Below are 16,789 nucleotides of genomic sequence, written 5' to 3'. Positions count from 1 at the left end.
GCTTCACCCACTTATGGAGGGAGATCGGAAAGATAATTTTCTAAGATTTAGATTTCCTCTTTTGCATTATGTTACTTATGCTTTAATAATATTCTTCTTCGTTGCATTATTCTTGAGCCGTGGAATGATAAATACCCTTTGTGATTTCCTGTACGAGTTTTATTCTGTTCATTTATCTCCAAACGTTTTCATATTAGTCGTACTGGACATTTTATCTGATACAGGCACCACATCTTGGCGGCCATTTTGAAAACGGTGACCCATACGAAGAATCTTTTTCCTCAACGCTGTTTAGTGTATGAAGATCTATCGAAATAGGTATCACTTGACCCATATTTTCGTTTAAAATGTGAAAGTTGGGCCCTGGGTCCCATGAAAGGCGGCCCTGGGGCACCGCGACAACATCATTCGATTTGCCCCATGGCATTTACTATCTGAGTTTTTGTTTGGTTCATTTATGTTCAACCGTTTTCATATTAGTGGTACTGGACGTTTATCTGATACAGGTAACATATCTTGTCGGCCATTTTGAATACGGTAACCGATATGAAAAATATTTTGCCAAAACGAGTGTTAGTTTTTAAAGACCTATCGAACAAGGTGTCACTCGCCCCATGTTTCCATTTAAAATTTTAAAGTTGGGCCATGGGCTCCCATGAAAGGCGGCCCTGGGGGCACCACATCATCACCATTCGATTTGCTCCATGGTATTTCCCATTTGAGTTTTTGTTCAGTTAATTTATATTCAACCGTTTTTGAGATATTTCCGTGGAAAGATTAAAATTAGCCACCCTATATATATATATATATATATATATATATATATATATATATATATATATACGGAACTAAACACACTACAAAAATGATTATCTATGATGGGTATTATATAATATCTTTGTCATCTTTGTCATTAACGCAGTTGGAAGTTTGCAGATCCTTTATTGTAATTTTGTTTTATAGTAGATTAAAATTTACTAATTATTACAGATTTTTTTATACAATGCAAATTTTGATTGTATGTTGTAGGTCAGACCACACCATTTGAAGTTCATTGATGCAGCCTTGAATTCATGTTCATTGAGTGAGTTACTATTGGCATCTACTTCGGAAAAAGACACCAGATGACGTCTGTGAAACATTAGAGATCATACGTAACACAACGGATAATATTTAAAACGACAAAAAATATCTTATCTTCGAGGACTGGTCATTTTTTTTTTTTTAACTCATGGACTACACTAGGCTTAGTCCAGATTGATAGTCTCCGATGAGTTGAATACACTTTGCCCAACGCTTTTGCTAGTCCTGGAATACGTGCTGGAAACTGTCCTTTGACAGCGTATCTTCAAAAGAGCATAGCCTTTCTCACGATAGACTCCAAAAAACTAAAACTCCTCTCTTAGCTCCTTTTTCCAGACAAGGACAGAGAAAAAAGTCGCAGAGAGCTGTCTGGGGAGTATGAAGGACACATTCAATGTTTCTGCGGGCCAAATGTTGGGTATCAATGTTGTATGCGTGATTGCAATGGTTCAAAACTCACGTTAAACTAAAAAATATAAAATGAAAAAACAAATCTTGTCATGCTAAATTTTAGAGCAATCGTTTCGAAATGTTTTGAGACTTTCGCACGAGATCCTAAATTAAACATTACTGTATTCGTGATCATACAAACTTAATTTTCATCATCACAATTTAATGAACAACAACAATAGCACGTCTGTCTTACGTTAGCGTAAAATATAAAACGTTCTGTCTATGGCTTCGAACTGCTGCTCTTTGGCTACTCCACTTTGCCCTGAAGGTTTTGTCATTGACGTCTTTATAGGCAATTCCAATCTATCCATCCACCATTAATCTTCTACAACATTTTTCTTTGTTTCATAGATTTTTCTTGTCTCTCTTTTATGCGGTTATCACTTATCTCTACTATGCATAATTTGTGTTTACAATTTCTGTCCCTCTTAAGCGTGTTCAACTTTCATTACATATCCTTACCAAAGTACAGATTTGACTGATTTAATTCTCATATTCTCCACACCACTCGGTCCAGGAATGGTAGATTCATAAATAGGTGTACATTTAATTGTTTGACATAATACTGGAAATATGTTCTAACTATGCCAATAATTGTAGAATGTTTTAATCAACATATTTAACACTTGCTACTTTGTTTGATACCGATCGATTCTTTCTGCTTCTAAAACAGTCTGCTATTACTAGCATTGTTGAAACATATTTTCAGTACATTTTTGAAACGCATTACTGCCTTGAAACGGTTTTTCAAGAGAAACATTTTAGCAATTTATAACATGGAAATGTGAAATAAACTTCTGTAGGTATCATTTTAAAAGATATATTATTTCGAGGTTTTTTTTTTTTTTTTTTTTTCGGAAAACAACAACGTGATTTGTTGACACAACAGCATACAGCCACTAGTGCGCCAAGAGAAAAAATGCACATACAATACTGATTACATCACAATACTATACATAGAATAATATATAATAAGCTATTGATACAAATGAAGTACAAGTATTAGAAATTTCGATTAAAAGAATTAATGTTCTTGGTACTTAGGCCGATCTTCGTCCTCAATGTCCCCTACAACTATTTAAGATTAAAAAAAAAGAAAAAAAAATACATAATAGGAGCAGAGGGGAATGATTTAAAAATACAAGTTGCATTTCCCCGCTTAATTGCTAAACTAAGTCTTTGCATTAAAAATTGTTTGCTCCGCGGATTCCCTGTTTTCACAACCAGCTGTGAACCAGTTTGTTTCATAGATTCTTTGCCTCTTTGCTGAAAACACCCATTGTTTCAACAGCAAAGGGAATGAAAATATGGTCCTCTTTTAAGCATGTATATTTTAAATTTTTTCGTCTGCACGCTGTTTCTGCCGCACTTCCAGCTTCCTTAGATGTTGATATGATATCAGAAGCTGTAAAAGTATCAACACAAGTGGCATCCCATACGAGACATTGCCCATTTTCCCAGGGGATTAACGTGATGCCATCTGGTCTTTTCCCATCATCCCTTGATAAACCTGATGGTTCTAAGGCACGTCTATGCTGGCCAAAGCACGCTTTAGGATATCATGTAATTCAACGTGACAGGACACTCTGCCTGCGCTTTTGGCACAGCTGAATGGATGCAAACACTTTTCATTGACTTGCTCCCGACAAATGCATGTAAATTTTTTACACATGTTCATGCCAAGACGTAGAGCAATACAAAGACGAAAAGAATTGTTATCCATGAAAGTTCCAATATTCCTCGATGGAATTGATTGCAACCATGCGCCAGATTCTTTTTCTTGAAAGCTATTTCGTAACCTGTTTCATGCAGTAGAGCACCTAGAAGAAATAACTAGTTCACATTAACTGTTCGAAGACCAGGAAGAAGCTGTTGAAATTGTGATACAATAGTGGGGTTCTCTTGACCAGATGTGAAAAACAGTTCACATTTAGAAGGATTAACTTCTAAACCAATGCGTTCAGATTCTGCTAATAAAATATTCATATCCTGCAAAACGGATTGTGGGGAACCACCCAAAGTACCATCATCCAGATAAAATAAGTTTAGTTCAGATGATAATTTGCGAACTATAGGATGGATTGATAAGCTGAAAAGCATTGGGCCAGTGGGATCTCCTTGTTGGCAACCGACCTGGGACAGTATTGTTTTCTCACCAAAAAACAGCATTGATGGACAAGCGTAGCTTTGCCAGAAATAGGGTTAGGTGGCATGGAGCTGTTGCTTTATTTCACTTAACATATCACGTTCCACTGTATTAAAGGCATTTTTATAGTCTATTTTGAGAATGACGTGCTGTGAATTTTCATGGTTCTTGATAAAAGTTCGAGTTGAATGGATAATTGCTTCAAATACTGGAGCATGCGAGCTTAGAAGCCAATCTTCTTAAGGTGCAACCTACAGCTATTGAACGAATTCCGCCTTCTTTCTTATGGAGTGCACACGTGTGGCTCCAAAGAAATACTTTCGCATATCTTGAGGCACTCTTCCACTCAAAATAAGATTTATTAACCTTGTTAGATTTCCCAATAATATTTCAGCTGCTTCCCTTGCCGATTTTGATATCAAATCCTTTAGATGTTGTGGAGCTAAGCCATCAATGCCTGGAGCTGAACCACTGGGAAAACTGTAGATAGCTCTTGAAACCATCTTAGTATCCACGGTTAAAACAGGATCACATTCTAAAGGAGGATCTGGAAACGAGAGTTTCCTAGATGGCGTGGGGTGTTTGTTGGACAGAAGCTTATATATCTCCTCATTCACCGGGGCCAATGAGTCATCTGAGCTTAGCAATTGAATTGCACCTCTTGTGTCAAAATCCGAAATTTTCGCTGCCACTCTTTTGGAAAGCTCTGATTTTTTCTCCTTTTTGAAGCAATCTGTTGGCGGAGAAGACAAATTTAGGTTCTCTTTCACGATATTGGTAGGAGATTTATTCTTTCTTTCAGTTGGTATATGGAGTCCATAATAACAGAAACTTAATAATTTTTTCCAGGCACAGGTGTCATTTTGGTTTACAGAATCTGCGATGATAGAAGCTAACTTCTTAGCAACAGCATATCGAGCTCCTCGGGGAATTCTTTTCAGAATGAAAACATTAGATTTTAACATTCCCAGTTCTGTCGCAAATTCCTCTGCTTCACAAACACTATGAGTTTCTAGTTCAACATGTTTACGAGTGTTGTGAATATTTAGTCCTTTTCTTGTTGGAAACGTTTTTAAACATAAAGGACAGGTATGCACACTGTTTCCTGATAACTGTAAATTAGTTTCCGATATATTAATATTTGCCATGACACAGCAAATCAACTTTTATAATTATAACTATTATTTCGAGTTAAGATTTTTTTTCGACATGTAGTCGGCTTAGAAGCGCAGATGAAAGTTACGCTTAGGAAGAGATGAGATAAACTTTGAAACAGTGTGTGTTAGTATTTATTACAAGGATGTAAGATGGGATGTTTTTTGTCTTTTTAAATATTAAAATATGCGTGGGTCCAGCCTATAGCATTCTTCAGCAAAAAAGTAATTCTTGAGTTACTAAATATATTCAGTATCTTGTGAAACGAATTCTAATGGTGTACATGTAATTATATAAATAATAAATTCATAAATGAGCAATTACATGAAAGGTACTTTAATATGTATGACCTACAATGGAGCAGTACTTGATTGTATCACGTGTACTTCAACTGTTACTAAATTGTGATATCAAATCCTATTTTTGTGTTGTCTATGCAGCCAACCCAAAGAAATGCATAATAATTTCTTTGTCTTTTTATTTTCCTAGTCTTATAGAATATTATTTTCCATTTACTGTAAGACTTTAATTACATAATTTACTTTATCTACAGTGAGTTTAATGTCCCTTAATTTTAAAGTGATTTCTTTTTTTCTTTTTATTCGTATCTGTTATCCTTAAGAATGCTACAATTGCAGATATTCCTTACATCCGCAGATCCAGGATATGATCAAGGGAGGGCCTAAACCATAGTTTCCGCTTTATCCAGTGTAAATAAAGTAACATTGAAGTCCATTTTATCCAGTGTATACCTGAGCGTCAGGGGGCTATAGCCCTTATAGCCCTCCCCTTGGATCCGCACCTGTAATATATGTAGGGTATCCATAAAGTCCGTTGCCACCCCCTGTATCGTTGAAACGATTGCGAATATGAGAAACTGCAAAAACACGTCCATCATTATTTTAAGGGGCTTGAATTTTGAGCTATAAAAGGTCCACCCCAGACACCCCTAAATAGGGGGACGTAGGGTCAACTTGAAAATTTTAAATAGCAAAGGGTGTCGAGTAATATATAGTTGGAAAGGTTTCAAGTCTCTATGTTGACCCCATCCAAAATGGTGGGGGTTCATATTTCGTGTCCATCAAGTCCGTTGCCACCCAGTGTATCTTCGAAACGACTGCAAATATGGGAAAACGCAAAAAAAAAAAAAAAAAAAAAAAAAAAAAAAAAAAAAAAAAAAGGCCATCATTATTTTAAGGGGCTTGAATTTTGAGCTATAAAAGGTCCACCCCAGACACCCCTTATCATATGAGGGACGTGGGATCAACTTGAAAATTTTAAATAGCAAAAGGGGTCGAGTAATATATCGTTGGAAAGGTCTCGACAAGAGAAATATTTTGCCTAAACTTTCAAGTCCCTATGTTGATCTCATCCAAAATGACGGGGGTTCACATTTCGTGTCCATGAAGTCTGTTAACACCTCGTGTATCTTCCAAACGACTAATAAGGGAACATCTTATATTGATAGTAGCATTGCCCAATCAAACAATGTGCAATCGATAGAGGAGTGAATAAAAGTAATAAATCCAATTACAGGTCGACACCAACAAACACAGGAGATACAGAGGAAAGAAGGATCTAGAATCATGTGAAGATAGCAATGCAAAAGATACACTGACACAGAAAGAACTTCAAAATGATTAAAATAATCAAAATGACATTTACACAACAGTATAGCAAGCAAACATTGTACCAATAAATATGCTGAATAACATCATATGTAATGCAGTGTTGCCAACGGGGCACACAATGAAGTTTTGTTAAATGGCACGGGACACAAATTATAGCATCTAGAAAATCTAATTATGAGTAGAACCATATCTGTAAAGTCGTGATGTACAGTGTTGCCAACGTTTCTAGTATTTGATTTTTTGAAATGTAATCTGTTATGTTCAATACCTTTATGGTAATAGATTAAATTTCTGTGTTATTTAATAAATAGATTACGTTATAAATAAACACTGATCATATCTAGCGGTTATATGAGGGGCACATGCATTTGTAGCCGTTTTTCAGCTCCTGCGTCCACTTAATACCCAATATCTATAATGCGTCAGTCTGTTCATTTTGTGCACACAAACTCCATTAATCCTATCATCCCTTTGAGAAATTTCTTGCCCACGTTTCTACCGTCTTCCCTGTGACATTATTGCGTCTTTCAGGTATGATTTCCTCTACAATGTTGAGGACTGCTTCCTCAAGTACCTTCTTTTTTTTTTTTCTGTTATGAGGAATTACGTGTCCTTTTCTACCATTTGCGACAGCTTGTTATTTGGAAAGGATGCCGAATTTCGTGTATTACACGAACTTTTTATTTATTTTTCATGTGTGGACTTTTCTTCCAAATGCTGTAATTATGATAACAAAATAAACAGAATGCGAAGAGTGGAAATTATATACTTGTGTATAAAGCCACTAATCTGTTTTAGAGTTATCCTACTTAATCATTCATCTTCACACAAGCACAATTTCTGAGACAGTTGCCTACTTCTATTGTTGGAGTTAGTGTATCACTTGTAGAAAGTTTTCCTGACGCTTTCTATTCAACATATTTGTATTTGTATTTATTTGCATCCTTTTGATTATACAGAGTATAATATAGGACTTGTCATGAAGTCGATATAACAAGTATTACATATATATGGATGTTACTTATACATTAAAATAATTACAAATTTGTTGAATACAAATTTTCTAGTAAACTCTAAATAAATATTGAGTACTGTACTTCTACCATATGCTACCTTGACATTGAATAGGGGGTCGCGGTGGCTCAGTGGTAGAGCGTTCACCTCTGGTGCTTAGGGTCCCGGGTTCGATCCCAGCCCCCGCCAAGTGAACTTTGTGGTGTACAAACACCGTGTGCGTGGGTTTCCTCGGGGTTCTCCCGCTTCATTCCACCATTTCATTCATTACTCATCATCACCGTCTCCTTTAGCCTAGCCGGCATAACCGTGGGACGTAAAACTCAAAGATTTCATTTCATTTTGACATTGATATGAAATTTTGGTACCTGCAGCGTGTAGAATCTATCATAGTATGTTCGAGTAACTTGTATAAACTGATGTAACTATTTATTTTCTTATTTTAGTTTAACTATTGTTTAGATATTCGTCTGCTGAATAAAAACAATGTAGTTGTTGAAACGGACTAAAATAAAATTACTTTGAGTGTAGAAAGGTTTAATACGTTAAAAAGAATTTTAATTGCATAGCACACTTGACTTAGCTTCCTGGTATGATCATCCCATGTAAAGGTGTCTGATATGTATAATACCAAAAACTTAACCTTTGATGCATTTTGTATTAGTGTATTGTTAAGCATGATATTTGCTAGATTTGGTTGGTTGTTTTGGGTGTGGTGGAAATTTACCCTTATTGTTTTCTGCAAATTTAATTTGAATTTATTTTGAGAAAACCAATTTGAAAGTTTATTAGTTGTAGTTTTTATTTTAGTTTCGATATGATGATTATCTTTGTTAGTAATAAGAATATTAGTGTCATCTGCAAATAACGTTGATTTTGCTTGATGTAGGTTTCATGGGAGATCATTTATGTATATTAAAAATAGTATAGGACCTAAGACAGACCCTTGAGGTACACCACATAGGTTTATTTGATATTTGGATATGTATTTCGTTGATAAATTACTCCCTGTATTTTCCGAATGTATTATTTGCATTGCCTGTTTACGATTTTCTAGATATGATTCAAACCAGTGATTTGCTAGTCCCCTTACACCACTGTCGTCTAGTTTTTGAAGGAGTTCTTTACGTGGTACCAAATCGAAAGCCTTTCTAAGACCTAAGAATAGTCCAATGCAATTTTCTATATTATCTAGGCTTTCACGTATCTTTTCTGTGAAATTGAAAAGTGCTGAATCTTCTGATTTCCCTTTAATAAATCCGTGCTGTTCATCTGATGTTATCTTTTGGTTGTCTAGGAAGGATTCAAATTTATTTTTCATTACTGACTAAGATTTTTGAGAAGCCCGGAAGAATTGAAATTAGTCTGTAGTTCTCTACGTTTCTTTTGTCGCTCTTTTTGAATATTGGTGTAATTTTCGCTGTTTTCAGAATATCAGAAAATATCCCGGAAGAGAGAGATAAGTTTATTAAATAGCATAAAGGGTCTGCAATGTATTTTGCATTTTGTTTAATTAATGCTGGTGGTATTTCATCTACTCCTACGGACCATTTATTTTTTAGTTTATGTATTATCTTTTCAACTTCTTGGGGATTTACTGGACTAAGAAACATCGATTTATTTCTATTGGAGTTACTCGATTTTGTTACAGATGTTTGTGAATATGTATTTGTACCGTTGCGCAATTTGTGTATAATAATCATTAAAAATATTTGCAATTTCCTCTGGGTTTTTAATTAATCTGTTGTTGACGTCAAGTTCTATGTTTGACTGAATTTTGTTGTACTATTTTAATCCTAATTCTTGTTGCACCAAATACCAGAGTGTTTTAGATTTATTTTCTGAACAGTGAATTAATCTCTTATTGTAAAGTCGCTTAGCTGTCTTTAATGTCTTATTATAGATTCTTTTATATCTCACGTAATAGTTCTCGAATTCTTTGGTGAGTAATCCTTTTTTCTTGTCTATATGTATTTATCTCAGTTTATTACTTGATATTTTTATGCCCTGTGTTACCAGCGGTTTTCTATTTTTATGCACGGTTATTTTATTTTCTTGGCCGGAATTGCTTGCTCAAAATAGTGCTTATATATTCTTATAAATGATTCCCACGCTTCATTTGGAATGGTTAGCGTATAAATTTTGTTCCAATTTTCTTTACTTAGTAAATAATTCATATAAGAAACGTTTCCATCTGTATAATTTCTCTTATGTATTGAGCCTCGTGTTCTGTTTCAGATTTTGCGTGTAGGGTTTTAATAGTAATGTGTTGTGCTAGATGATCTGAGAATCCACTATTTAATACTTGAACCTCACAATGAATAATGTTCTTATTTAGAATGACTTGCTCCATCGCGCTCTTTGTGTTTTTTCTTATTCTGATTGGTTCCCTTACTAACGGTTCAATATTAAATGTCTCAAGAAATAATTTAAGATCCAGGTTTTCTACAGGTTTTAAGAAAGTCAATATTTAGGTCACCAATTATAACCGTAGATTTCTTCATTTTTATAAAGAAATCAAGAACAACTGTCATGTTATTAACAAACAAATGAAGTTTACTGTCTGGTGTCTTATATACGCACAAAATTAGAAGACTATAATCAACTATAGTCGCTATAGCAAACTGAAGATTATTTTATTGCTTGTGTCTTAGGCCAGATTTGAAGTTCTAGCTGTTTTATGTTTGTTAGAAATAATTTACTGTAACTTACAATCAAGCTTTACTGTAACTTACAAAAGGGAAGCACAAAGACAGTATTTTTAGGCATTTTGAAATCACCTTACAATCAAGCTTTTTAATGTTGTAATATTAAAAGCTCTTATACTGGTAGTACTATTTTATTTACTTACATTTGAATTTGCAGATTTCTATACAAGATTGTAAAAGCTTTTCGTTTGTCTCACATACAGTACATCAAAGTATGTAGATTACTGTAGCTGCTATGGTTCCTTTTTTAAAATCTTAATTTTTTTTTACCAAAAAAGTAAACTGGAGAGGAAACTGCGTACAGCGTAGTGCAAAAGAACCTATTAGAGGTTTCCTAGGAAAAACAGTGAAAGCATTCTTAATATGATGGACATAGACATTACAAACACTGGATATAGAATCGCTCCAATGATAAACTTTGAAAAATGATATACCACCAACATCTCTACAGCAAACACAAATCCTTTGGTCACTTTGTCCACTTTGTTGTCATTACCTTTGATGCTAAGTAGTTTGTTAACTGAGTATTGCGCGATGATGAAAAGCAGTTCTGCTAAAGGCAGTAGCACAAATATTAGTTGGAGAACAGCAAATAGAGCTCTTGCTGAGTGGTACATAATATGAAATAGCAAACTACCAAACGTTGTTTCTGGAGAAAGTTTAGGGGCTCTCTGGATATTCAGATTTTCCAAAGGGAAGACCTTAAAGATGCCGGTGCGTTCTGGAAGTGGTGGCAGTGGCAAATCATCAGATTTCATTATGTCACTAATCATGTTTCGTTCTGGTGGTTCTATTACAGTGTCAGCTGTGTCTGTGTCTAAACCTGAAGACCATAGTGCACTCGGTGTTCCCAAATTTATAACCATCCTGAAAGTTTAATTGTATATTTTACTTTAGGTAACACTATATAGTATAGATGCAAAGTTCTTAGGATTTTTGCTTGCAGGTAGAGCTATGAAAATGTCTCTCTTCAGGAATTACCTGACTAACATTAGTTCGTTGGCTTGATTTAACTCTTGATGATTAAATGGTTTTTAAGTTTACGTTCCAAGCAGCAGATATGAAAAGGATTCCATAAATCGATGCCGTGTGGAAGACATCTTGTTTCCTTGCACTTGATCATCTGAAACTATAATACAATATGTAGTTTTCGATATGTGGGGAAAAAAACGAAAATTACACGCTACAGATGAAAATTTCATACTATATACACATGATCTTAATCTTAACTATATATAAAACTACATGAGCTGACATAAATTAAAGGGGAACTTCCCGTTGACGTGGAAAGTTGAAATTTGGCATGATTCTAGCTTTCCGAGACTAACCGACAGGAAAATCGCCAAAAGTGAACATTTTTAATTTTTAGGGGGTTTAAAGGGGAGGTGAAGAAATTTCCCATGTTATTTAAATGGACCTTTTTTTGGAGCTATAATCTCATATTTTAGGTACTTGGAATAAAAACTTGAAATTCGGTATGCTTATACGTTTTCGTTAGCGTTAACTAAGTAAATCGCTAAAAATAAAAAATTCCAACTGAAGAGTGGTTTTATGGGGGACAAAAATCTTTCCCATGTTATTTATATGGGACACCATCTACACCCCAAAATGTTTAGACACTTCCGGCAGGATTAGAATAATGAAATTTCGCATGATTGTAACCTTCCGGGACTAACTGACAGGAAAATTGCCAAAAGTGAATATTTTTAGTTTTTAAGGTGTCTAAAGGGGGTGAAGAAATTCCCATGCCATTTAAATGGGCGTTTTCTTCAGATGCAAAATCTTATCTTTTAGATAGTTGAAATTCGGTAAAATTGTGGTTTTAAGAGGTGCGAGACCGTAGGCGGAGCAATCTTTTTATATAGATAGAAACTTTTCTGGCATTGTGTTAAGTCGTACAATCAATAAACTCACCCCTCCTTCAGGACATTATATATCGTCATCCCTACATAAGATTGTACAGCGGTGGACACTTCTAAATGGTACACCTTAGCCGTAAATCTCCATATGGCTGTACCATTTAGAAGTGTCCCCCGCTGTACAATGCATATCATCTCTTTGAAGTCTTGCTTAAAAGCCTACGTACCAAACCATGCTACCCCGGATGCAAGCGGATCTTTCAAAATAGATAGGGTAGTTTGAATGCAATTGCCACCCAATATTTGTAGGGAAATGGAAAACTCCTTCCATCGTAGTTGGTTATAGAAAATCATAGAATTGCGATGCAAACAAAAAATTGCAAACTGCGGTGCACCTATGATCACTAATTTATTATCGAAATGAGTTTTTTTTATGTACAAGAAAAGAGCATAATATAGATCTTCCTTCATGATAGAAGGGTAAACTTTTGATCTCACATAGTTGTAATGAATCTCCCCTCCAAAACCTGACATTTCCCTTTAGGTGCCTATGTTTCTCAATAATACATAGTAATAAACTATGAACTATTCATCTTATTACTGGCGACCTGACTGTAAAATTAACGACAAAGAGACCACGTGCACTTCGACATTTTATAGCATGTGGAAATAAAGCACCTTAATGGCTTTTCGAAATGCAAGACCTCAGTTCACTTTTTGGAAATTAGATAAGCGAAAACACAGGCCTTTATCAATACTTCCTTTTCTGTTCTGTTGTGCAAAGCTTTGGAGTAAAGAGTTCATAAATGACACGCAGTAGCGTCATTTCAGATTTGGTTTCGGGGGGCAAGACCCCTTGATATAAGTAAAATTTCGCGTTTTTCACTGATTTACTACTATTCTATTGATAAAATCTATATCACTCTCAAACTCAGGAGGGGCAATTGCCCCTCCCTGCCCCCCCTAAATGACGTCCCTGATGACATAGCATTAACACGGAGATGATGTTTTGCTGCGTCGTCTTGTTTTTCACCACAATGGAGAAAGGAGTGTTCGGTTTACAGTTGAAAAGAAAGGGGAAAAACAATCTGGTCATCATTTGGCTGCAATATAAGTTAATAACCACTTGTGTGAAATTCATTTATTGTGTTTTTGTCATAAAAATATAGATTCATTTTGTGGACTGTGTAATGCCAATTCCCCGTTTCTTGACGGCATTACGGATGCAGCACTTTTACCCGACATGGCCAGTCTACAGACCGTGTTGAATAAGGGGGAGGGACTTCGCATCCCAAATGAGTTTGTCACTGTCAAACGCTCCTTGCTTAAATTGACACACATAGGGCTTGAAAGAACTAAAACATCGTTTCCTGTAATTGGCTCTTCCTCATAGAGCATGAGTCGATAGAGCGATGGATATAGGTGAAAGTGATGATGGGATCCGTACCGGAGATGACGTGCTAGCATGCTAGTTACTAGATCCTAAACGGCTCATTATTACGCGTCATTTGGCCCGAGAATGTGCGTGGCACCTCAAACCTTTAAGTTTTCTCAAGTTTTCATTAATAGCCTGGCATCTTGAAATGAAATGAAATCTTTGAGTTTTACATTCCACACTTATACCGGCTAGGCTAAAGGAGATGGCGAGGATGAGAAATGAATGAAATGGTGGAATGAAGAAAGTGGGAGGAAACCCACACACACTGTGTTTGTCCATCACAAAATCCACTTGGCGGAGCTGGATCGAACCCGGGACCTCACGCACCAAACGTGAACGCTCTACCACTGAGCTCCCGCGAGCCCCGCCTCGCAACTTGTTGGACATTATATATATATGAGAGGGAGAGAGTAATAGTCAATTTAGGTGTTGGGAAAAGTGGGTTGTTGTGCCAAATTTCTCATACGCATATATCTCTCACATATATACACATCAGACTCTCGTTAATTCGAACTTGAATAATTGGAACAAAAATGTATTCCCTCTGAATACTATAACAGTTGTAAAAATCGTGGGTAAATCGAACTTTTGAATTTTATATTTGGATATTTTGAGGTAATTACAATACAATAATTTTGGTGTTAGACAAACTGCAAACAGAAAGATACAGTTTCAATTTGTTTTTAGTTATCCAGAGGCAGCTGGAGGGGAAAGCAACACAAAAACAAAAATCATCTGGTGATCAAGGTAATGAAGACGAAATAGGCGCGACGAAGTATATAGACAGAGCGTGTACCAAACTAATCTTAAGTTTCCGAAATGGTTGAAATTTTTAGATTTTCTGAATATCAGCCTGTTATTCATCAAGCGTTTCACGCAATAAATGAAATTAATTTTGATGACCGTGTAAAATCAATCAAATCAAAACAGTCGAAGAACACGAGCTGAAAACAGATAATTAAGATTGCTACTAGTGGTTTCGTGTTTAAATTTTGTATGTGTGTTACTATACATGTGTTTCCCACAGAATATGTGGCTTAACTCATGTGTAAGTAAATGTTGTTTGGTCGTTTGCAGTGTTGGATCACGAAAATATGTTGCTCTAAAAGTGAAGTCTACTGCATGTTAGGTTTGATTATTTATTTTCTGTACAGAAGTTTGTTCGCTTGATTTTATGTATTCAAAATGCATGTTTTTTTTTAAAAAATCAAACTTTACTCCCTTAGACTTCGAATTAAAGAGAATCTGTTGTATATAATGCGAGATTCGTCACTTATCATTATGTACTGGTGCTTAGCGCAAATATGTATATTTAACTTATAGTACCTACACAGCACATTAAAGCTTCTTCAGTTGAAATATCTAACACAAATGTTTTGATTTTACAAATTGTTAGTAGATGGTTTGCCGTTGGAGGCTTCAGGAATAGCGTCAAAAGTACAGAAAACTGATTGTCAGTGGCAGCTCCAGTGCCAGATTTACGTATGAGCTAAAGAAGATATAGCCTAGGGCCCCGCTCTCTTGGGGGTCCAAAAGATGTACAGAAAAACTGGACGTACATTTCAAAAATATAAGATTAAAAAATGAATAAAGCTTACACAACAGTATTTTGTGTTGAGTAGGCTTGTAAGATGTAAGTAATAGAGGCTCTCCTGCTAGTCTGCTCCCAAAATTATCACTAGTTTGCTCACTTCTGCATGGTGCCTACGTTCTTCATGGGCTGGTTTCATGGCAACATCAGTGCAGACAATTTCCCATTGACAGAGAACAGTTGGACTTAAAAAGGGCAACATTACTTTCAATAGCTTAGAACCTCATGAAATCTAAATCTGGCTCTGGGCAGCTCCATTGAAACTACATTTGCTTGGCGACCAGGAGATCGAGATTCGAGTTCCCGCCAGTCCAGAAACATTTTTTTCTATTCTATTATGTTCTATTCTTATTTATCACTACTGCAAAAATAATTTATAGAAAGCTTCCTTGTGCAGGAACTAGATAAACAGGGCCTTGTGCAGAGTCATGAAACGTGATTAGTGCCATACTAAAGAGTTCGACTAACATATGTTTCCTGCAGTAGTCAGGCCTTTAGTATGACGCTAATCATGCCAAAATGACTCTGCATAAAGGCCCACAGCGTCTAGGGTCTAACTAGCCACGAGTAAGGCAAAAACTTTTAACTTTTATTAATGAATGATTTTGATAAGCCTGTCTCATACTTACATATCGAGTAACTACTACAGTTCCTAAGTTACACAATGAATAAAATTATCTTCATAAATATAAAATTAATATTACACTTACATTTGAAACGAGCGTTAAAGCTACATTGAAGTTTGGTGTTTTTTGACTGTAGAAGATTGTTGCTATGATTGTTTTCCATTCATATATCGTGTCAAGATGCTTAAATAATAGGTTTTAAACAACAAAGAAAGTTGCAATGATGATGATATTTCAAGAAGTGTGCAGCTATTAACCCTTTGATTGCTGCCAGCTGCTACGTGAAAATGTAATTTCTAGTTATATGTTTCATTTATACTAAAGGAGACGGATGATTAATGAAAATGAATGATTGTAAAATAATTGGTAGGATGAGAATGTGAAAGGAAACGGGAGAATCCTGAGAAAATTCACGGACACGATGCAGGAGCGTCATTTCACATTTTGCTTGGGGGGGGGGCAAGACCCCTTGATATAAGTAAAATTTCGCGTTTTTCACTGATTTACTACTATTCTATTGATAAAATCTATATACATCTCAAACTCAGGGGGGGCAAATGCCCCTCCCTGCCCCCCCTAAATGACGCCCCTGACACGATGTCCACCAGGAACTCAAGTGGAGCTCTCACAAGTACGTACGTGGGTGCACAGCTATTGGCTTCTCCCGTAGCCAAGAGATAGTCTAAATATCCACGAAGTGAATGATCTAGTTTATTCACTTACAAGGATACTTACGGAAGTGTCACTCACCTATTTGAATGAAACTTTGCACATTTGTAGAACATCGAAAAATATTCGACACGTATTTTTTTTTATTATTATTTCGGCAATGGTGTGGGTTTAAGGGTAGAAACCACCCTTTGAACTCTTATGGGGCGTTTACACTTAGTCGATTTGCGTTCGATTCAGTTGAATTGACGTCACTTTCAACTTAATCGACCGTGTAAACGGAAATTCAACTTAATCGCTTGTTGATCGAAAGCGACTAATCGACTGGCAACTGAATTAAAAGACGTTCTATTTTCTGTGGTTGAAATAATTGAACACATCCATCGAACTGATTCGGCCTAGTTGCTTCGATTTAG

The 16,789-nt window shown here is 35.8% G+C and overlaps 1 protein-coding gene and 1 long non-coding RNA gene across 6 annotated transcripts in view; one reads left to right on the top strand and one right to left on the bottom strand.

The window, feature by feature from the left end:
- LOC145678543 (SAC3 domain-containing protein 1) overlaps nucleotides 1-5,303 on the top strand; it is a 49,275-nt gene extending 43,972 nt beyond the window's left edge. For all 5 annotated transcript variants that reach the window (XM_081748820.1, XM_081748822.1, XM_081748821.1 and 2 more), the window contains exon 8: nucleotides 1,030-5,303. In XM_081748820.1, coding sequence (XP_081604946.1) covers nucleotides 1,030-1,128 — 99 coding nt within the window. In that variant the 3' untranslated portion in view covers nucleotides 1,129-5,303. The remainder of the gene's footprint in view (nucleotides 1-1,029) is intronic.
- Nucleotides 5,304-10,302: 4,999 nt separating this feature from the next.
- LOC145678544 (uncharacterized) lies at nucleotides 10,303-15,884 on the bottom strand. The gene is made up of 2 exons (XR_014130404.1): nucleotides 15,789-15,884; nucleotides 10,303-11,319 (listed from the first exon to the last, which is right to left on the bottom strand). It is a non-coding gene; the product is annotated as an uncharacterized LOC145678544 (long non-coding RNA).
- Between the last annotated feature and the right edge of the window lie 905 nt (nucleotides 15,885-16,789).

This window comes from Thermobia domestica, chromosome 2, assembly GCF_964235325.1.
Source record: "Thermobia domestica chromosome 2, izTheDome1.hap1.1, whole genome shotgun sequence".
NCBI classification, from domain to species: Eukaryota; Metazoa; Arthropoda; class Insecta; order Zygentoma; family Lepismatidae; genus Thermobia; species Thermobia domestica.
This window is presented reverse-complemented; position numbering and strand designations above follow the sequence as displayed.